The sequence below is a fragment of the Argentina silus genome (assembly GCF_951799395.1).
Source record: "Argentina silus genome assembly, chromosome: 1".
In the NCBI taxonomy this organism is placed as follows: Eukaryota; Metazoa; Chordata; class Actinopteri; order Argentiniformes; family Argentinidae; genus Argentina; species Argentina silus.
This window is the reverse complement of record NC_139655.1, coordinates 38254191-38277157: the sequence shown is the minus strand read 5'-3', so window position 1 is coordinate 38277157 and position 22967 is coordinate 38254191. Positions and strand designations below refer to the sequence as shown.

Genomic DNA, 22967 nt, shown 5'->3' with positions numbered 1-22967 from the left:
CTTCAGAAGTTTTTTTTTTGCTTGGGCCTTTAGTATCAGTGGTCTGGGGGGACACATCTTCTTGATTGCAAATATTTATTTTTTTACTAAATGAAACAGACATTCAATTCGACTTGCTCCGACCAAGCCTCGAACGTGCGACCTCTGGCCAGCACACATGATCATCTCCTCAAATACCCGATGTAAACCAGCTATGCTATCGAAAATCTTGCAACTCGACAGCATGGAAGGGGGATTTGAACTTGAGGAGTGAGTTTATCATCTCAACTCGCTTACATAAACTCTCTGTGAACCTTGTTTCGAGATAAAGGCACTGACCTGACCCTCTTGCTAATCTCTCAATGCAATCACATTTCAGAGTTATCAAATAACTATTCAATCAGCACAGCTGGTAAGATGCTATGAGCAGAGTGGGCTGTGTGCAACTTCTGGACCTGGCAACCCTTTCTGCTGAGGTCAGCTCAGGTCCCTGGCAGATTGCCAGGTTTCAAGTGACAAGAATCCTGGTCCATGTAGCAGTCAGTCTGTAGCAGTCAGTCCACAGAGAGTCAGTCTGTGGTAGACATGAAGCTGGTTCAAAATAAGGGGGGGGGGGGGGGGGGGGGGGTATGAAACTGGAATTATTTTTAAATAATTGATAATAAATAATTATAATAAATAATTTGAAAGTTTTTAAGCGTTTGGTGCAAATGTTTGCCAAACAAACCGTCTTTGATTGTGTTCTTTCGAGACGGGCCTTTTTGCCAAATGCGTGCTGTACTGTAGTAATGTAGTATGTCTAAATGCAGTGTGTTCTATAACCTTTCTCTTGTCCTTGGAGTAGCTGTAAACTGTGCTCGAGAACAGCAGTTAGCTGGGAAAGTCTGAAGATCATGTCCTCCTAAAGGCCGATTCATGCTTCATCAACAACAACGCACCCAGGGGTCTGCATGGTTTACGAAGATTGCAGTGTTGCAGAGGAGGTTGCACAGGGGTGCGCTCCTGTCTCGATTTCTCAATGAGCGACCTGCTGCATAAACATTGCACACCATTGATTGGTTGGTTAGTGAATGGAGGCGGAGCTGAAATAGTTCTATTGGTAGCTAAAAACACCGGTAGACCGAGACAAACTATTCTGAGGTCAACACAAGCAGCCTTTGTTTACTAGCTAGCTAGTTAGCTTTGTTTGTTAACTAGCCACTACTGCTACCCTACTTTGACTGCAGCTCTTAATTAAACCATTAATTATGTAATCAGTAATATGAAAGCCAAATATGTGTGAATTACAAAGTATGAATTACAGAGTGCTTGTGACAGTGTTGCACAGCGCGAACCGCGTACTAGTCACACAAGTGATACAGAAGCATGTAGAGGAAGCATGTAGAAGTATGTAGAAGCATGTAGTGTGCTCATATGAAAGTTAAAAGACAGCCAATTTGGCAATTGAATTGCCACACCAACTTTTACATTCTGACATCCATATCAGTCACATCAATGACATTTGATGTTAATGCATACTCATTCCAGATGTTCCCATTAAAAGTGAAAGTAATCTGTCATGGCTGTCCATCTGTCATGGGAGCCCTATCTGTCACACAGTAAGCCATATGTCAAGGAAGTCATTTCCAAAATGTGAATGCAACAGGATTCTTTTTGCATCATGGAGAATGTACAGATTTGCTAGATATGTCTAAAGGGTTTGTTACAGCTTAAATGAATGATTGCTGCAATAGGTGCGGCTGCAGGCAAGTAAACATTTTAAAAAGCAGTGTTTCATCTTTCCTTCTGTTTAACTGTACCAAAGAAAACTCTTTATAAAGTCTGTAAGTGCACTAACTGTCTCTAGTTCTATTGGAAGAAGCGTATTGTGCTGTGCTGCTATCTCCTGGAGAGAAGACGTCATCACAGACGGTGTCTCAGACGCTTGCCGTGGCATGGGTTGGTTGTCATTATCGGGCCATGCTGCTAAAACAGAAGTATACCACTTTGCCTCCTTAACCTCTTCAACTTTATGCCCTATTTGACTAAAAACTAGACCCAAACTATAGTGCTTATAACATTATAAATATGATGATCAGATGCAAAAGCATGATGCTATTTGATAGGTAACACCTTGAAGTTTTGTGTGGATATGCACACACATTTTCAACATTATGGAAATAACAAATTATTAATTATCCTGCAAATCAGATGGACCTTGAAGCTCAGGAAACCAAGCTACAAGAAGACATCATGGTGGACATGGTTTGAACAAAAAAAGATGAACTGGCACCAGGGTGCTAATGCTGAGCTGAAGACTAGACTAGACAGGAAGAGATCGAGGGAGCTTGTTGAGTAAAGTAAACAAGTTAAGTGATGTCAACTGGGCATTTTGTGGTAGTCTTCAGGCCGACATTGGATTGAGGTCCTCCCACTGTGTTTTCTCACCTGATGTGAATCTGCCTGTTTTTTTTAATCTTAAAACGAATCATTCAGACCCACCTGGTCATGCGTACATTAATTATTTCTTGTAGGAAATTAGGAGAAAGCCATTTGGGAAAGCATATTCCATCAGGCAGTGATAGCTCTCCATCTGTTTTTGTTTTTAATCAGTTTGAGCCTTCCGTTTTGCACGCAGGCGTTCTTTGCATAAAGCCCAACATTGCATAAACCCGAACCCCTACATTTCCCAAGATGCTCCACCCACCGGAAGTGCTTCAACACACGACCTTGGCTTGGTTTCCCCAAAGATTTTATAATTAGGAAGATGGTTGATGCCGTCGTCCACCCCGGAAACTAGCAACGTAGCCACTGCAGGCATGCGCAGAGAGGTTTGTCCTTGATAGGTTTGATATTTCGTAATATATATTTGAAAGTAAAAGTAGATGGATAACGAAGTCACAAGTAAGTAGTAAAATATTTTAATTTGCATCACAAATGTTTTATTCATGCGTATCGGCAATTATTCAGGACAGAGGAACGCATGAGACTGCGCATGTGCAAAGCAGTCACTCTCCTTAGATAAAGTCATTTTTTGCTGATTGGCGGGCTAATATAAAATATCGTAAACCTTGAATATTACACAAGTTTAGCTCAAATCAATAAGGACAATGTGCAGACATTTGTAAAAAAAAAAAAAAAAAAGAATGTTCACACCCCTCCCATCGTTTTCCAGTCAAGTCCACCACAGACTGCCGAGTGAACCCTCAGGCTCCTCCTACTATCTCTATATTTTGCTTGCAACCGGCAGACAGCATGCCGAATAACGATCCTGGTGTAAGTTGATTTAATGCTTTAAATATGGCAGCTTTTAATAATTTATTTATATGGGTGAAAATGGGCCACATGACTCCTCGTGTTAGATAATCAAGTAAAGAAAGCAGACATTGAAGGAACAATCATGCTAGCACTGGAAGCTACTTCTAGACAAAAATGTATTGAGTTATCAATGAAGATGGTAGCTAGCTCGGACCTGGAAAATAAGCAACACTATTGTCATATAAAGATGTGACCTGCTATATTAATGTTGCTTTATTATGCTTATAGTTAGCTATCTTTGTCTGTGTCCTTAGTTTTGTTCTGTCCACATATGTCATTAGCATCATCAAAGGCAGTAACTATTCAGCTACAAGGTCAAGGGTGATGTTAGTTCCAACTGGAACCCCACTGCTTCCCATTCGGGTTCCACCAAAAGACAGACGAAAACAGAAAGTTGAAATCAAAGTCAAAAATCCCCACCAGATGACGTATTTGATAATTTTCTCCTGTAGCGGTGGTGCCTCAAGTCGCATGATATCGAACGCCACAGGAAGAAACGGATCAAACATCTCTTCTGGTGAGGATTTTGACTTAATTTCAACTTCCCCCAAGAACATCTCAACAACAAACAAACAGGATATCTTCAACCAGTTGCAACTAAATGCGACGAGTGTTAATTGGAAGATGGAGCTCACTGCAGTGCCAACTACAACTATAACAAGCTACTCTGTGTTTTTTCATGATTTCCATCAACTGTCAAACTCATTATCATTGGCAACACTGAGATCCATAGTCTCATAAACGAGACAGAGGCTATATGAGAGTCATGGCTCATGTTAACACACTTTAAGATACCACTTATCTCCCCTTTCTATTCCTTTCTCAGGGTTTTATGCAGCAGCTGAGGCAGATTGCTGCCAGAATGTCTTCTGGTCCAAGGGGTGCAGGGCTGGGGGCCAAACTGCTTATTGGTGCAGGAGCACTTGCATATGGAGTCAATGAGGCCACATACACAGGTACCTTTAGTAATACCTGCCCTGCAAAACCATGAGTGATGGTCTTTGTAAACGTGTTTGCAGAAGAACGTAGTGTTCCTTCATTTTTCATACTCGGCCAACATCCTATTGAGACATTTCAAAGAGTCATGGTAAACTATGGGTTAACCAAGGAACAAGTCCATGTTGTTTTTCCAATTTGTTGATTCCCTATTTTTCGATAGATGTGGAGGTCCATGATTGATGAAAAGATTAATCTAACCCCTCCTTACTCTCCACAGTGGAAGGTGGTCAAAGGGCCATCATATTCAACAGGGTCGGAGGGATGCAGATGGACACAGTCCTTACTGAGGGGCTCCACTTCAGGTATGTGTCCTGTGGCCCTTGCTGACCTTTCACCTTTGACCTTTACTGGCAGTGCAGAACATTAGCAGGTTTTACAGGAGCAGGTGAGTTGATACTTCATGGTGTGTTGTTTAAACACTTGTGGACAGAATGATTGGGTTTCAGCTGCATTTATCTCCACAGGATACCATGGTTCCAGTACCCTGTCATCTATGACATCAGGGCAAGACCCAGGAAGATATCATCCCTCACCGGAAGCAAAGGTGATTTGATTGGTCTATTTAGACACTGTTGTGTGTCAATGGATATTGTATTGTTGATTTATTTTGTCTTCCTAGACAGTGTTGTGTCTTAAAGGGTAGATGGGTATATATCAAAAATGTCTTTGAAAAAAGTAGTTAAAATAGTCTTACTAAATCACTCCATTTAAATGAAGAGATGCTTCCCGTGATGTTTACTAAAGCCACAGATTCAATCAACAAATAGAATGCTTCAAGAATCTCAATTGAAAGATGAGATTCTAGGTTGCGAGATTAGGATATTAAAAAAACGTTTGTAGTTTAGTACCTTATGTAGTTTTGAGGTTTCTTGATTTGTTTACTTGAGTAATTGCCTGGTAATGGGGAACTATTCAAACAAGTGTGAAAATCATGCAAGTCTAGATCTGTGGTGACACATGAAGAATTCTGTTGGTGTGGACAGCCTTTGGTGTGGGAGACATTCATTACAGTATCATCCTGCCCGTGGCCATGTTATTGTAACCACTGTGGTCACTCCCCGGTGTCCTTGAAAATAAAACAAATTCCATTACACACAACATGGCATTGAAATGAAAGGAAATGCTCAATGTTTGCCACTCAATGTTTGGGACTCGTACTGTAATGGATTGGATCTGTCATTCATCATTAATATAGGATCCACGACATGTAACACTCACTTGGGTGATGCCAAGAAAGCCTTTTCTGTAACAGAAATCTCATTACAAACAGCAAGCAGACATTTACTTGCTTTTACTGTTGTCTTCGCACAGACCTGCAGATGGTGAACATTGCCCTGCGTGTGTTGTCCCGCCCTGTGGCCTCCAACCTACCAATCATGTACCAGCAGCTGGGCAAAGACTATGACGAGAGAGTGTTGCCCTCCATTGTCAATGAGGTGCTGAAGAGTGTGGTGGCCAAATTCAACGCTTCCCAGCTCATCACACAGAGAGCTCAGGTACGCTCCTGCCCCGGTTTTAGGGGGGGGGGGGGGGGCATTGGAACGTCATGTCTCTTATATCACTGCTGCCATGGGGTCTAGGGGGCGGGGCATTGGGACACCATGTCTCTGACATCAGACTGCTGGCAGCACTTCATGGTACTCTGCGTAATGTTTATGTAGCATCTTTTTCCACACTGACCACTATTGCACAGTCCTGTTCACATACTCCTTTGCTTTCTTATGTAGCTGGGTCTGAAAAGCGCTTATTAGCCATGTCATCTAGGGAGCAGGGAGGTTCTTTTTTCCGCCGTGTTTACATTTTCCGCATTTCATGACTTCTTCTACTTCATGTACTAGCATGCAATATAACATAATTTCTGCACTGCCCCCCAGTGGCACGCAGAGTATTGCAACGTTTGCATTCTGTGATAAATTTTGGGCTGCACACTTGAGTATTTTGCCGACACAAGTACGTAGGGTCAACCTTGCATTGTGTACATACGTACGATATAAATGAGGCTTTAGTGTGGAGATTCTGCCATGGGATTGTTAGTGCCCCAATGCAGCATAATTTGATGAATCATCTGCGAACACATACAATACTTTAGTCAAGGGCTCTTTACAGGTTACGCATGACCTTCTCATTTGCCCTACGTATGTATTTTGTTTCTAGATAATGAATCAATATGATTATACCCTCATTAGGTCTCTCTGCTGATCCGCCGGGACCTCTTTGAGAGGGCAAAAGACTTCAACATCATCCTGGACGATGTGGCCATCACCGAGCTGAGCTTCAGCAGGGAGTACACCGCAGCTGTGGAGGCCAAGCAAGTTGGTAAGGAGGCGCTACCTCAACTCACCATAAAGATTACATACTGTTACACTCTACATAACCACAACATGGTCAGGAAACTCCACCTAGAGTAGCACTGTACCCGCACACTGCATACATCCTACCAGGAGAGCTGGGCGATAAACCTTGTCATGGTTGTCATGGTAATGCTCATCATATCCAAATGAACAGCGCATTCGGCGACAGATTTCTGCCTCTCTATCCTTCATAGCCACACACTATCTTTCCTGAAAGAGATCAACGTTTTCCTCGAATTTGGTAATTGTGACCAAATCATTATAATATCAACCACTTTCAATACAACAAACCAAAATCGAACTTTGCAACCTGTGCGTCAGTGGTTTTGTTCCAGGCAGAGCGAATCGCAGTAGAATTCTGTTGCATTGACAAGTGTGAGCAGTGGCGGGACAAGTCATTGATGCGCTTTTGAGAATCAAGTCACACTATGCGTGTGCAAAGCTGATATTCGTTATTTTTTGTGTGTTTAGATAAGTGTTTTTTATGACCAATTGAGAGCTATTTTTCTTAAAGGGGTGGTGTTGTATTTTGAGACAGGCTTGAAAGCAAATGGGCAGAATGGTAACCTAACTACATTTGTCTGATTCTCTGTATGGTATTAATGATTATATACATTTCATTTGATGGTGTGCTTTCACACAAAACACTACATTTGGGGGGGGGGGGGGGGGGTCAACATTTTCTGTCACCTTTTTGGCCCCTGGTGTTAACAGACCAGACCTAATTTTTGGCCAGGTAAAAAGTACATTTGTGAAAAATCCTAATTTACACAGTGTGTAATTAATTCCTATGCAAATCAGAGACCCTATAAAAACAAGATATTAGTTCCAAAATTACATGAACTATTATCCTTGCATTAAGATGGACCCAATTCAACTTATTGAGTGATTTGTTGATGACATTTTTGCATTTTAGCTAATTTTAAGAGTGTCATAGCAAAGGGTCTGAATACTTATGTACATGAGGTATTCTGTATTTCAAATATTAATAAATTTACTGAAATTTCCAAAAACCTGTTTTCGCTTTGTCATTCTGGGGTATTGTGTGTGGATTGATGGCAAATTATTTTAATTTAATCCATTTTAAATTGAGTCTATGACACAACAAAATGTGTAAAACGTGAAGCGGTCTGAATACTTTCCGAAGGCACTGTACATGAAAGTATTTAGTAATAACGACCTGCATCTGTCTCTTCCAGCCCAACAGGAGGCTCAGCGAGCTCAGTTCTACGTGGAGAAAGCCGAGCAGGACCAGAGGCAGAAGATCATCCAGGCCGAGGGAGAGGCAACGGCTGCCAAAATGGTGAGCTTCATGAATCCCTTCACCGTTGTTGTAGTAGTAGTTTTATTTTTTATTAGTCATGGATCGAAATGACACACCAATTCATATATGCATATAATAAAAAAACATTTACAAACTTCTGGATAGCTGGTGTAGGTTCCTCCAAGAATTATGCAGCTGGCCCTCTATTGCACACATTCCAGCTGGGTGGACAGGTCAGGTGGGAACTGACATGGTCACATGTAGCCGATGTAGATGGCTAGGAGGTCTGCTGGAGAAACAGAGAAGTGACGCACTTCAGGAGGTACAGCTTTCTACTGGCACTCTCAGTCACAGCATTCACCTGGTCGCTCCCTCTGTGGTCTTTGCTGAATGAGACCCAGGATTTAGGAATAGGACAGGGCTAAGGAGAGTTACTTGGGCCGCACCACATGAGAGGTACTCCCATTCAGATAGGGCACCATGGTGGCGTATGGGCATTGTCCCCGATCAGCGATGTGGATCCCCCCCCCCCCCTTTCTTCCATAATATACAGTGCCCTCTATACAGTAGGCCAGAACTTAGGAGTTGGCTGCCAGTGTGACTAGTGAGTTTTATTTCAGGTTATTCACCTCGGCAAAACAACCACCAGGAGGCATTGGTGAGCATAATGAATATGCTTAAAGTGTGTTGTAGTGTCTTTACAGACATTACCACCTGATGAATTATGTGAAGAGTTGCTCATGAGTTGTTGTTTCAATTTGGAAAAGGACAAATTATTGTCTGGTTGGAGAAATTGGAAATGAACAACAAATCATGTCTCCATGGACGCTTCAACTGATGCAATTAGAGTCCCAAATGGCTCAGTGTCCTGTGTTCCTACTCTAATTAATGACACATTTACTCAGTTCTAGTCAAACCTCTACAGGTCAGAAACATCAACTGATACAATGGAAAGTGGGTTACCAGATATATGGTAAGAGTTACCATCTCTTACCAAGGACCTACCTTGTTGAGACCAAGCTTTCGTAGTTCAGAAAGCCTGAGGAAGTCCTTTGCAGACAGTAGCTAAAAGGGGTAGAAACCTATTTGATATGAGTCCTCGCGACACTTTAAAGTTTAAAAAATTATACAGTGGATAAGGCGCGGGCCCCAAATTGGGCAGCCATGCTTTAAACCAATCAAATATCTTGCTTGGGCGGAGGTCCAAAAAAAGCAAATGATGACACACGCACAACAGCAAGCAACCATTCTTGGAATGTAACATCCAATGAAATTGTGAACACATTCTTCCATCGCTTCATCCAGTCCAGAACAGCTAATCTAAAATTCTCCAGACCTCCATAGAGGCATGAGAACAACGTAATTTGGAGGTATATACTGTACGTGAGACTACCACCGGCCACTTTATTAGGTATACCTTGCTAGTACCGGGTTTGCCTTCAGAACTGCCTTAATTCTTTGTGGCATAGATTCAACAAGGTGCTCAGATCCTCAGAGATTTTGGTCCATATTGATATGATAGCATCACGCAGTTGCTGCAGATTTGTCGGCTGCACATCCATGGTGCGAATCTCCCGTTCCACCACATCCCAAAGGTGCTCTATTGGATTGAGATCTGGAGACTGTGGAGGAGTACAGTGAACTCATTGTCATGTTCAAGAAACCAGTTTGAGATGATGTGAGCTTTGTGACATGGCGCGTTATCCTGCTGGAAGTAGTCATCAGAAGATGGGTACACTGTGGTCATAAATGGACATGGTCAGCAACAATACTCAGGTAGGCTGTGGCGTTTAAACGATGCTCAATTGGTACTAAGGGGCCCAAAGTGTGCCAAGAAAATATCCCCCACACCATTACACCACCACCACCAACCTTTGAGTTACTGTTGCCTTTCTATCATCTTGAACCAGTCTGGCCATTCTCCTCTGACCTCTGGCATCAACAAGGCATTTTCGCCCAGAGAACTGCCACTCACTGGATATTTTCTCTTTTTTGGACCATTCTCTGTAAACCCTAGAGAAAACCTGTGAAAATCCCAGTAGATCAGCAGAACATATGGACATCACTTCTAAATTTGACAAATGACCCCCCATCTGGAATAATCACTTTCTCCTCTCTGATTCTAAACCCTCTATCCTCCCCCAGTCCAATAAGAATATCCAAGTTTTTGATAATAATGGTTTACGTTCCTTTCAAGATCTGAGGAAATCTTTCTTAAAAATCGTATTTGTTTGCACTTACGACTCTGTTCTGCCATGAACGCATATGGTGTACCCTGGGACTCTCCAGACCCCACCCATTGTCAACTATGCACTCCTGAAAACTCCTCTACAGGGTTGGTCTCCTGTCTGTATGGCAAGCTTTTAGTTCATAATAGCATCTCTCTGGAATAGAGTGAACCTCACCACCTCCGCCTCTTCTAAGAATCTATCCCATCATCTTATACATTATAAATGTATAAACCAATTCTATTGTACCCCACTTGAGCATTATCAAATGGAAATCTCTGATGTAAATACCTCCAGTCAATGCCATCTGAATGAAGTTGGAAAATATCTCCACACTGGAGTTCCCAGTGGTTGCTTGCTTGTGGAAATTTGTTTCGCCTGTTTTGAAGTTAGAATATTTAGTCCCATACGGTCGTTTTAAGACCTTAATCACAGACCTGCTCCTGTGGTGTAGATGTTTTTGTTTTTGATTAATCAGCTCTACCTTAATGTGTGTACATTGTATTTTGCATTTTTCTTTTATGTGTCTGGGCTCACTTATAAAAGAGACCTGGGTCTCAAGGTGATCTCCCTGGCTAAATAAAGGTTAAATCAAATGAGAATGTTGTCAAACTAACTTTAAAACTCAAGATTTTCATCTTCATAAAAAAACATATGTTGAATATTGGTTACCACCAAGGGGAGCAAGTTGATCAAATGGATTTTGAATTGATTATATATGTCCTGATCCTTCAGACCAAGTGTGGGAGAAGATTGAATTTTTATTTCAATCCTTAATCACCAAACTTGGGTGATGTGATATTGGTCATGGATGAATGTTGAGGAACTATGAACCACAATTGGCACACAATAACCATTTTCCTCTCTTGTGTAACAGTTGGGTGAAGCGGTGACAAAGAACCCTGGATACCTTAAACTCAGAAAGATCCGAGCAGCCCAGGCTATTGCAAAGACGGTATGGAGGGCCAACATGAAGCAAAATATGTGAAAGACTTGGTTCTCAGAGAGTCTGGTTTAGAGTCTCCGCTAGATGGCGCAATATGAACATGTAGTTGATATTGTAATAAGAACTCAATGCAACTGCATTACTAAATTCAATGTGCAGTTGATCAATATATACCAAATATTACATTTGTGTCTGTGCATATTGGTAGAGAATCAATCCACTGTGATTCACATTCATATTTGAAGTTCCTTGTCAGAGTGACAGATGAAAACAGATAGAAACTGTCCTGATACTCTTAGAATATGAGGGCTTGATGTGTGTATTTCTATGTTCAATTTCTAGGTGGCGTCATCACAGAATAAGGTGTACCTGAGTGCAGACAATCTGGTCATGAACCTCCAGGACAATAAGAGCTTCAGCAAGTATGTTTTCACATCTCTATCGTAAACCGTTTCCCCTTTCTGTTTCCTTATGCCTTTGGAAGAAAAATGTACAGTAGACTGTTGTAACTGAGATTAAAAACATACTACTAGAGACCAAAAATATTAATGAAAACATTTGATTTCCTTCTTGCATTTTACTATGTACTATGCACATTTGATACACTCTTACCTGAGAAAGGAACAAAGATGCTCATTTTAATAATAACCTAACCTGAGGCAGATATAGAATCATGTACTTGATGGCTTCGCTGCCACCTGATGTTTGTAGTGTGTTAACTACTTCTTCTTCTAAAACATCCTCTCCCTCTCTTTCAGTTTGTTGTTGGCAAAGTAAAAGCATCCCTGAAGTGTATGCATTCCGTATCTTCAGTTTGAGCCTTCTCTGCAGATCATGTTTTACTCTCCCTTTACATGAATGGTTATCAATGTACATCCTGAGAGACCCCTGTGCCTGGTTGTCCATCCAGTTGTTCAGTTCAAATAACTACTGCTGCCTGCCTTACCCTGTATTAAAGTTCACACCATTTTACAGATGAACAGAATTATTTGTCAGGAAAACCTGCATACCTGTACAGGGGTCCTTATAGACCAATATGAAGGAGCACGTAAGGACCGATGTTAAGAACCTCTGTATATATTTATTTTTTTCAAGCGTCTGTCTGTCCTGGTTACAGTTACTCCAGTTGAGTGTCAACAAGGCTCCATATTAATGACACAAAAGCAGCTAACCAACTACAGTGATTTGTTCTCTCCCATGAGTGTTTTCATCATCCTCTGCCTTTGTATGAGCAAATGTGTGATGACATGCTCTTAAAAACTAACCAGTTTTTGCCATATGCAGAACGGCTCAAAACATACAATACATACATTTGTGTTTTGTAACACTTGACATAACATGTGGTTCATCCTGGAGTTCTTCAGTTTCGTACTTGTTGAATCTCCAGTCAAGTGAAATGAAGGCTTGTGAATGCTGTCATGAATATTTATGTATAGTGGCACAAAAGGCGCAAAAATAGCTTTACAAAAGTGCACACGTTATCCAAATCTCACTTTTTGTTTTTTGTATATATTTTTTTTTTTTTTTACAGTTGTGTAATTCAAATCGCTTGGTATGTCTCCTGATTAAGAACTACTGTTAATGGTGACAGAGGCTGAAACACTCAAATATGGTTTGAATAAATGTCATGTGTTTTTGGAACACAACGCCATGTATGTGTCATTTTTGCAGCATTAGACATACTATCTAAGACAGCATTCAATGCCCTTTTTATGTCCACATACAATTTAAATCCTTTGCTTGCATTTGCAGTTATCAGTTTGCCTATTCAATTGAATGTATTGCTTGATCATTTCGGTCTACAGTGCACACATATACCCATGTAGGCATGGGTTCGAATCTGGCCCATGCCCTGTTGGAATACCTTCTCCTTATTTCCTGTCAATACGAGAGTGGGACTACCACACAAAATAACCTTGAATCATAGTCCCCTCCCCCATTTCATCATGGGGGGGAAAATTATCATGATTGTTAAAAATTGCAATTATCTCGGTGCATAAGAAGACTATCAGTGTGTCCAGAGCATCAGTTTTGAGCAGTTTCTGATCAGCGCCTTTCAAAACCTGTTGCACAATGGTGATATCATTTGTCCGACTTGCTCCAAAAATGTGACTTACGAGTAGCAAGATCGAGGCTCACAGTTTTTAGAGCAAGGTGCTGTGCAGCCCCACAGAAGCAGCAAGCGCCTTCATTCATACTGTAGGAATATTTTCTTAAAACCTAAATCAGGAAAATACCTATATGCTGTGTTGGGTAGACTGGTAGGATATAAATCATTATGATATTTGGGAGATCTATTAATTGTACATATGTTCAGTTGTTAGTTGTTATGTGGGGGTTATTCAAATAAAATTAATAGGACATTCTATTGTGGATTTTTAAAACAATAGTAGCAATAGCAACAATTGTTGTCACTGCATATTTTCAAGCCATGCAGTTAGAATTTCACAATACTGTCCAACTTGAGACTGCACAGATGCACTGCCCCCGCCTGCTCTGTTCAGGTTCCTAGACCAAGTGTGCTTTTCACGTCAAACGAATACTTTTGAAGATGTGGCTATTTTCCTTGAACTCGTTTGAAAATGTCACAAAGTTCTAGGTAGTGATGGGAGGAAAAGGCAGCACTTAAATAAATCTGACTATCGTTCTGACTATTATTCCAACCAAGGCCAGTTTTAGCCTGCTATATTTGGGTGGGCTGGTAGAAATAATAGGTGGGCAACTTGGGAGGTAGGTAGCTCAGAGGTTAGAGAAGCAGACTAGTAGCTTGAAGGTATATGTACAGTATATCAGTCATATATCAATTTCTTTATTTCTTTTTATCTATCTATCTATCTATCTATCTATCTATCTATCTATCTACAGTACATTTGGATAGTATTCAGACCCCTTCACTTTTTCCACATTTTGTTATGTTACAGCCTTATTCTAAAATGGATTCAATTAATATTTTTCATCATCAATCCACACACAATACCCCATAATGACAAAGTGAAAACAGGTTTTTAGAAATGTTTGCTAATTTATTAAAAAATAAAAAGCAGAAATGTAACATTTACATAAGCATTCAGACCCTTTGCTATGACACTCGAAATTGAGCTCAGGTGCATCCTGTTTCCATTGATCATCCTTGAGATGTTTCTACGACTTGATTGGAGTCCACCTATGGTAAGTTCAATTTATTGGACATGATTTGGAATGGCACACACCTGTCTATATAAGTCCCACAGTTGATAGTGCATGTCAGAGCAAAAAACAGGCCATGAGGTCGAAGGAATTGTCCGTAGACCTCCGAGACAGGATTGTGTCGAGGCACAGATCTGGGGAAGGCTACAAAAAAATGTCTGCAGTGTTGAAGGTCCCCAAGAACACAGTGGCCTCCATCATTCTTAAATGGAAGTTTGGAACCACCAAGACTTTTCCTAGGGCTGGCCCGCCGGCCAAACTGAGCAATAGGGGGAGAAGGGCCATCGTCAGGGAGGTGACCAAGAACCCAATGGTCACTCTGACAGAGCTCCAGAGTTCCTCTGTGGAGATGGGAGAACCTTCCAGAAGGACAACCATCTGCAGCACTCCACCAATCAGGCCTTTATGGTAGAGTCACCAGATGGAAGCCACTCCTCAGTAAAAAGCACATGACAGCCTGCTTGTAGTTTGCAAAAGGCACCTAAAGGATTCTCAGACCATGAGAAACAAGATTCACTGGTCTGATGAAACCAAAATTGAACTTTCGCCTGAATGCCAAGGCCTGAATGCCAATTGAACTGTTTCGCCTGAATACCATCCCTACGGTGAAGCATGGTAGTGGCAGCATCATGCTGTGGGGATGTTTTTCAGTGGCAGGGACTGGGAGACTAGTCAGGATCGAGGAAAATATGAACGGAGTAAAGTACAGAGAGATCCTTGATGAAAACCTGCTCCAGAGCGCTCAGGACCTCAGACTGGGGCGAAGGTTCACCTTCCAACAGGACAACGACCCTAAGCACACAGCCAAGCCAACACAGGAGTGGCTTCGGGACAAGTCTCTGAATGTCCTTGAGTGGCCCCGCCAGAGCCCGGACTTGAACCCGATTGAACATCTCTGGAGAGACTTGAAAATAGCTGTGCACCGACGCTCCCCATCCAACCTGACAGAGCTTGACAAGATCTGCAGAGAAGAATGGGAGAAACTCCCTAAATACAGGTGTGCCAAGCTTGTAGCATCATAACCAAGAAGACTTGAGGCTGTAATCGCTGCCAAAGGTCCTTCAACAAAGTACTGAGTAAAGGGTCTGAATACTTCTGTAAATGTGATCAGTTTTTTATTTTTAATAAATTAGCAAACATTTCTAAAAACCTGTTTTCACTTTGTCATTATGGGGTATTGTGTGTAGATTGAGGGGAAAAAAATATTTAATCCATTTCAGAATAAGGCTGTAACATGACAAAATGTGGAGAAAGTGAAGGGGTCTGAATACTTTCCGATGCACTGTATTGTAAAACAAATTCAACCATGTCTAAGGTATTTGTTATTGATTTATCATGGGCCAAGATCACCAAATTCCTCTTTCTTACATGTAACATGGTGTGACGATAGGAGGTTAGGACTCGTGACAGTGTGGAGAAGGAACTCTCACATGATGCTGAAGACTCACCAATTACCAGGGCTGTTACATACAATTTATGCAACACAGGAAAAGCTTCCTTATACTCCTGCAGGTGTTTCCACACAGTGGACAGGTCTGTTTCATTTGGATATTTCTTAACCAACATTGGTTTCGCAACAAGAATTTCATTTTTCAGACTCACATCGTCTGCCGCAGTGCCAGCAAGCACATGCAGAGGGCACAACAAGGTGGAATCTAGAAATGCATTAGATTTGGGTACAAGACTGGATATGGCTGTCATTAGGTCTACATTCTTCTTGGAAAATCTGTTTTCCATTTATGAAATGGCCCTGTCAAGGATGTTGAGTAGGGATCTTTTCAGAGACTGATGGGGTGATGGTGGGATCATCAGAATCTGTATGACCGACAGTTGAGAGCACAACACATTCACCAAGGTGTTTACTCAATGTTCTCCTTCTCTTTGGAGGATGTGAATAATCCCCAGCAGGAGCCTGACATTACTTTTCACACAAAACCCTGCAGAGTCGAGTTTCCTGACCTCTCCAAGAACCATGTTTGCCAGTGTTTCAATTATCTCGTTTTGAATATCCTTAGAGGTGTACTTGGCATTTTTAGATATACCCTTATCAATATCAGCTAGCTTGTTGTCCTTCTCTAAGGTATGCAATGTCATCAGCATCGGCGTCCCGGTGGTCATGCTTTAAGGTTTCTGTTGTTCTAACTTGTTCACATGCAGAAACGAAAAAATTGTTATTTTCAAGCTGTGTTTTACCTACCAGCATTCAGTCGATGGTTTCCCCTATTGCCTCTCTGCATTTGTGCTCAGACCAGGTGGCTGCAGCCTGTACATGACTGTGGCTGGATGCATTCTTCTGTAACCCCCTGTCACGCTCGAGTGCCGCTTTCCAGTTGTTAAAACCACGCAAGGTAAAAACAACATCCCTGTCATTGGCATTGACATATTTTCGACAGGGGAAACAGAAGCATGCATCCCGCAGAACAGAGTACTCAAGCCATGGTTGTGTGTGGTACCAGGCAGGATTGAATAATCGTAATATAGCACCAAATGCACGCTAGCTAATATTGGCTGTGATGGTGCATCGCTAACCACGTGAGGTGGGGTTGAGGCAGCCGAGAGAGGGAGCTGCTTTGGGGCAGCGCTTGTGGAGGGTACAGGGGCAGTGCTTGTGGAGGGTACAGGGGCAGTGCTTGTGGAGGGTATAGGAGCAGTGCTTGTGGAGGGTACAGGGGCAGTGCTTGTGGAGGGTATAGGAGCAGTGCTTGTGGAGGGTACAGTAGCCGGAGCCTCTGATGTGCTAGCAGCAGCATCGCTAGAGGAAGAAGCAGCACGAGGCTTGCTTAAAGGCTTAAAAAAACCTGATACATTGCACAGCAAGTGTTGTAAGTCACTTTGGATAAAGTAAATGAATGGAATTCACTAGTAGCTAAATATGGTGCAAAGCATCTCCTCTCTCTGAGATTACTGTTTTTGTACATGATCCCTGACCAAAATAAGCATAATAAACAAAAACAGTGGGACCGTGTGTGTGCTTTTACTTGCTTTCCCTTGCCCTCTGTGTGCGCAATCTGAGCCATCAGAGTTCATAGTTGTTTTAGCAACACCCCTCCACTTGGCATGCTCCAAGAGACACTCTGTGCAGCGGATGGGTCTGCTTCAGGGTTCTGTGTGTTTGTGCCTAAACACGACGAGAAGAGGAGGTGGGCAGTGGGCGACATTGGAGGCGGGCTGTAGGCTGCCCACCCAATCAGAAGTTAGAAACGGTACTGGTATTTTCTGTGCTAAAATGTTTCTTAACTTTTGATTGGGTGCGCAAGACGCATATTTGGGTGGGCTGAGCCCACCCTTGCCCATAGCCACCACTGGCCTTGATTCCGACTAAACAAAGTGACTGGTAGGACACTCATTTTTCGGACCAAAACAGCGTTTGTAAAAGAAATATTTATTTCAAGGGATCTCATTCACTGATCGCTAACGATTAAACATAGTCATTACAACCATCAGGAAGCTACTGGGCACTGTTAGCATTTTCCAGACAGCATCGAGTAACACCAACCACTGGCTGAAGTTACTATTGACTTGCAACCCTCTTGTTAAATTTCTTGACCATTGCGTACGTGCTGCTATGTACTGATAGGCATGTGTGCTCCATTCATTCAAACGTACGTTTCTCCTTAACGGAAGGTTGAAATAACTTGATATATCTCACAAAACCAAATTGAAGTGAAATAATTAAGAAAATTAGGTCGTTGTGGAGCAAATTCTTTACAAAGGTCCCTTGGAGGACCATTTGCTGTGCATTTCTCATTCACTTTGGCCTCTATTGAGAATTTTGTCTCCTCTTATATCCCAATGATAATGATAATAAACACTTTGAATCTTGAATCTTGAATCTTGAATGCACTCTGTTATTAGCCATTAGCAGCGTTACCCCAAAATACTAAATGTCCCACCTCTTGGTTTCACCCTCTTTGGTAACACCAACTGCTAGCAGAGTTGAATATTCTGTTGGCTTGGCTAGCAACCATCTTATAAAATGCCTTGATCATTCCATACAGTACGTTGCTGCTACACCGACTACTGGTGGGCATGTGCGCTCCATTCATTCAAACTCACGTTTCTCCTCAATGGAAGGTTGAAACAACTTGATACATGTCAGGTTAGTTAGAAAATAAATTAGTTCTATGATATAATTAATAAAATGAGGTAGATGTTGACAACCTTTTCTCTTTGTATACCACAATGCACTGTCCTGCCTATTGGTTGCACCCTCTTTGATGCAACTTCAGTAAAAGGTGGTAAGAAAAGAGGGTTTAAGCTCCATTCCTTCAAGCCTTCTACAATTCAAACGGTCCTTTCAAACAGCTGCCGGTCAGTAACTTCCAGGTCAACTAGCGAGGAAGGAAGGTTCCTTGAGTTCAGAACGGTATCATAACACAGCTAAGGGCTCTCAAGCCCTAGTGTAGGTTTCTGCAGGCTCAAAGTATTCTTTCTTGGGAGTGTAGTGGAGGGGTATCTTAGTGAATATTCATAAGGAGGTTGGGAGAGAATAGAAACTGGTGATTGGCTCTCAGTGTCCTCCCACTGCCTGCATATCAGCCAATACCGTGTGACGTTATTGTTTGAATGATGCCAGCCAGCCAAATGTGGAGTTTCAAGAGATCAGGAAAAAAAAATAGATTTACATTTTCTAACATTATACTCAATTCAATTAAATAGAAAATAACACCAAATGAATAAGGCAAAAGAAAAACCTTGTCTATTATAGGATTGCTGGCAAATCTTCCCTGAAAGCAGTGGGAGGATTGCTGCATACGTGACTATTTGCATATGAATGAAACACCAGTTAGTGTTACATTATTGTCATGATCTAATTTAGGTTAGGTTCAAAGGCACTTATAATCGTTTGTTGGTTCTTGGCTGATCTGCAGTGCATGATTGCAAATGTGCTATTTAGAGAGGAAAGAAAGGGGTGTTGCAGCTTTAGATACATTGGAGAGATCTCTCTCTCTCACTCTCACACACCCCATCCCTCCCATTCCCTTCTTTCTGCAGCACGTAAACAAGGACAGATTACTGTTTGGCTGGTACCCCCATGGAAACACTGAACTCACACTGTGAACAGCAATCTGGGCTGGTCGCCATGATAATCTGCCGCACAGTTACATCAAGCCCAATCTCCTGGTTGCTATGGCCACTGGCTTTGTAGTACTGTAACATTCTTGTTTTTTCTGGGCTTTCACAGGATTGCGTCCTCTTTTCACTGCAATGGGAATTGCAACAAGAATTCAGAATAGTATCTCCTCCTCTCTCCCTCCCCTAACTACTTCTAATTTTCACTTTTTTATGCAGCAAATGTCTTAGTTACATGACCTTGAAAATAGCAAAGGACCTGTGTGGTTGAAATGCAGTCATTATTTAGTAGAAATGAGCCAGCCAGCGGAGACACTCACATTAGCTAAAGTTATCCACTCATTCCCCAAACAAGACTCGGACATGCTCTAATGTCAAACAGGACGTTTACTAAGAAAATTATCAGAATACATGTTACAAACGTATTTGCACACAAAGGCTTCGGTTGCTTAGGTCAGCTTCAAGAACTGAGGAATGCTTGCGGCTCCCAGGCAGTACAGTAGGTAACCAATGAGCGACATACATGCAAGTCACAGGTTACATGCCCACAGAAAGTGGTAGAATGCCCGCAAATATCTCGAACTTTTTTGAAAAGCAAATTCAGGCAGAAGGGCCAGGTCTTGGCAGGGACACGCACTGTCATAGACTGTCAATGCATCATAAGTGTCGGAACGTGTTCGTTTATTTGAAGGAGAAGACAAACTACTTCTTACTTTTAGCTATTTATTTATATGTCAGAATTCTAGGCTTGTACAAGGACCACTTTTGGCGAACACAGTCAGCAAGCTGTTAATCTGTAACCAACCCTCCAAAAATGGATGCATTCAAACAGTCAAACAAAGCATTTACAGTAAACAAAGTGATTGTGATTGGCTATTTGGTTGGGGAGGAACCGTGGTTTAGACTTGGCACATCCCTTGTTGTTCACGGGCTGGTCACACGATTCGTCCCATCTGCGGAGTCAGCACCCTGTTAGAGATAAGATACCTACTCTGGTATGTCCTCCCTAGCCTGGTACTTTTCCACTATAGCTCTTTGTGTAAGCGTGTTGCGACATCTTTCTTGATGACCTGGCTTAACCTCTCCATGTATTAATCCAACGTATCATGGGACTAATGCTTGATTCATCTCTCATTTATCAACAGGCCATCACATTAGTAAATTTAGCACACTGCAGTAATAATAATAATAATAATAACTCATTTATATAGCACTTTTCACCGCAGAGCGGTCTCAAAGTGCTTCAACAGAAAAGCAAAAAAAAAAAAAAAAAAAAAAAAAAAAGTAAAAAGTAAAAAAAAAAAAAATAACCAGAGCAAAACTAAAAATTTTATTCAAATTAATAGGATTTAAAAACTGTGTGTGTGTGTATGCGTGCGTGTGCGCGTGTGTGTATGCACGCTGGACTGGCCATAAGATTTATTGAATAAATATGTTTTGAGTCTGGATTTAAAAACATTAATGGAATCAGCCTCCTTAATAAAAATGGGGAGGCCATTCCATAAAAGAGGAGCTCTAGAATAAAAAGCCCTACCTCCAACTGTTGTCTTGTTCACAGGCGGGACAACTAATAACCCCGCATCCCGTGACCGGAGGGCACGCGCCGGAGTATATGGCCGAAGCATATCGGACAAATACACCGGCGCCTGTCCATGTAGGGCTTTAAAAGTTAGAAGTAAAATTTTAAAATCAATTCTGGCCTCAATGGGAAGCCAATGTAAAATAAACAAAACAGGGGTAATGTGCTCGGTGCGTTTCGTTTTTGTAAGGATTCTGGCTGCCGCATTCTGAACGAGCTGGAGTCTCCTTAAAACATTTTTTGGGCAGCCTGAATAGACGGAGTTGCAGTAGTCCAACCTTGACGAGACAAATGCGTGAATCAATTTTCCAGCATCTTGTTGTTTAAAATTTTTTCGAACTTTTGCTATATTTTTAAGATGGAAAAATGATGTTTTCGTCACCTTGTTTATTTGGGACTTAAAACTTAAATCTGAGTCTAAGACAACACCAAGACTTGTGACTTCAGGTTTGATCCAAGAAGACAGTTTCCCCAGGGAACTAGACGGCGTGTTTCTACGCAAGTTATTAAAAATTACTTCCCTTTTGTCTTTTGGGCCAACTAATAAGACTTCTGTTTTGTTCTCATTAAGTTTTAAAAAGTTTTTGTTCATCCATTGTTCTACTGCAGACAGACAGGCAGTCAAGGAGCACAAGGCAACTGAGTCGTTCGGCTCCATTGCGATATATAATTGTGTGTCGTCAGCGTAACTGTGAAAATTGACGTTATGATCCCTAATTATGTCACCTAACGGTAACATGTATATTGAAAAAAGCAGAGGACCAAGACAGCTTCCCTGTGCAACCCCAAAAGCCATGTCGTATATCTCTGATGTATGAGCTCCAAGACTAACATAAAATTTTCTTTCTGTGAAATACGTTCGGAACCAATTCAGAGCACAATCAGATAAACCGACCCAATTTTCCAGACGATTTAATAGTATATTCTGATCAAGAGTATCGAATGCAGCGCTCAAGTCCAACAAAACAAGAACTGAGACCCTTCCGGCGTCAGCACTGAGTCTAAGATCATTGATTATTTTGACAAGTGCCGTCTCTGTACTGTGGCCAGACCTGAAGCCTGACTGGAATTTTTCCAGAATATCATTTTCATTTAGAAAGTGATTAAAGACTACTTTTTCGAGTATCTTACTTATAAATGGTAAATTAGAAATGGGTCTGTAGTTGCTTAGGACACTTGGATCCAGGTTTGCTTTTTTCAAAAGCGGTTTCACGACTGCGGTTTTGAAAGCATTGGGAAAAGTTCCGGTCTCAAGAGATGTGTTGATTATTTTCCGAATTGGTTCAGCGAGACTGTTAAAAGTTTTTTTAAGAAATTTTGTTGGGACGGGATCAAGATTACACGTTGATGACTTACTCTGCATCACGATTTTATTAAGATCAGTTTCAGAGATACTATTAAAATACTTCAGGGTTGCTTTATTGTCAAAAGATATATTGTGTGCGTCATTAATATGTCTGACAATACCTGCCCGAATGGTCGTTATTTTATTATTGAAATACTGAGCGAATTCATCGCATCTTTCGGCAGAAGCCATGCCGAGGGGGTCCGAGATTGGTGCAGGGTTTAAAAGCTGGTCGATTGTTGAAAATAATACCCTGGAATTGCCATTGTTCTCTGCAATGATATTTGAGAAATAGGCTTTTCTCTCGGAGCTAATGGCATTATTATATGCTCCTTGAAAATGCTGCGGTGTATCTCCAATTTAGATTTCCTCCAAGTTCGTTCAGCCGCTCTGCATACCCTTTTTTGGGCACGGATGGTGCTATTTATCCAAGGTGAACATTTTCTACATAACTTCGTTTTAGTCTGAATTGGCGCGACAGTATTTAATGCACTGCTCACGTTGCTATTGAAGGCATCGACCATTTCATCTAATGAATGATGTTCATTACATAGATTAAGAGAGTTTACAAGCTCAGAACATTTTATTTCCGCTGTGGCATCCAAGAACCTTTTCTGAATAGTGCGTTTTCTTTTATTGCTCGGTGCGTTTAAGAGAACATCAAAACAAACACAGAAATGATCAGAGACAGTTGTATCAAATACTGAGACATTGTCAATG

At 41.5% G+C, this 22967-nt stretch overlaps 1 protein-coding gene across 2 annotated transcripts; it reads left to right on the top strand.

The window, feature by feature from the left end:
• Positions 1-3189: 3189 nt before the first annotated feature.
• phb2a (prohibitin 2a) lies at positions 3190-12710 on the top strand. 2 transcript variants are annotated; one of them, XM_083681629.1, is made up of 11 exons: positions 3202-3234; positions 3729-3793; positions 4103-4232; positions 4493-4577; positions 4740-4819; positions 5587-5771; positions 6462-6591; positions 7826-7929; positions 10996-11073; positions 11407-11486; positions 11823-12710. In XM_083681629.1, the coding sequence occupies exons 3-11, from the start codon at positions 4109-4111 to the stop codon at positions 11839-11841; spliced, it is 885 nt and encodes a 294-aa protein (XP_083537755.1). In that variant the 5' UTR covers positions 3202-3234; positions 3729-3793; positions 4103-4108; the 3' UTR covers positions 11842-12710. The 2 variants fall into 2 exon arrangements, with proteins under 2 accessions (XP_083537754.1, XP_083537755.1); XM_083681628.1 differs by lacking the exon at positions 3729-3793 and having other exon boundaries at positions 3190-3234.
• Positions 12711-22967: the final 10257 nt, after the last annotated feature.

Excerpts from the sequence above, each read along its gene's own strand:
- phb2a (XM_083681628.1), top strand. The coding sequence starts at position 3,214 with ATGCCGAATAACGATCCTGGT. Across the intron at positions 7,930-10,995 it reads AGGCAACGGCTGCCAAAATG|TTGGGTGAAGCGGTGACAAA; the intron begins GTGAGCTTCATG and ends CTTGTGTAACAG. Across the intron at positions 11,074-11,406 it reads CCCAGGCTATTGCAAAGACG|GTGGCGTCATCACAGAATAA; the intron begins GTATGGAGGGCC and ends TTCAATTTCTAG.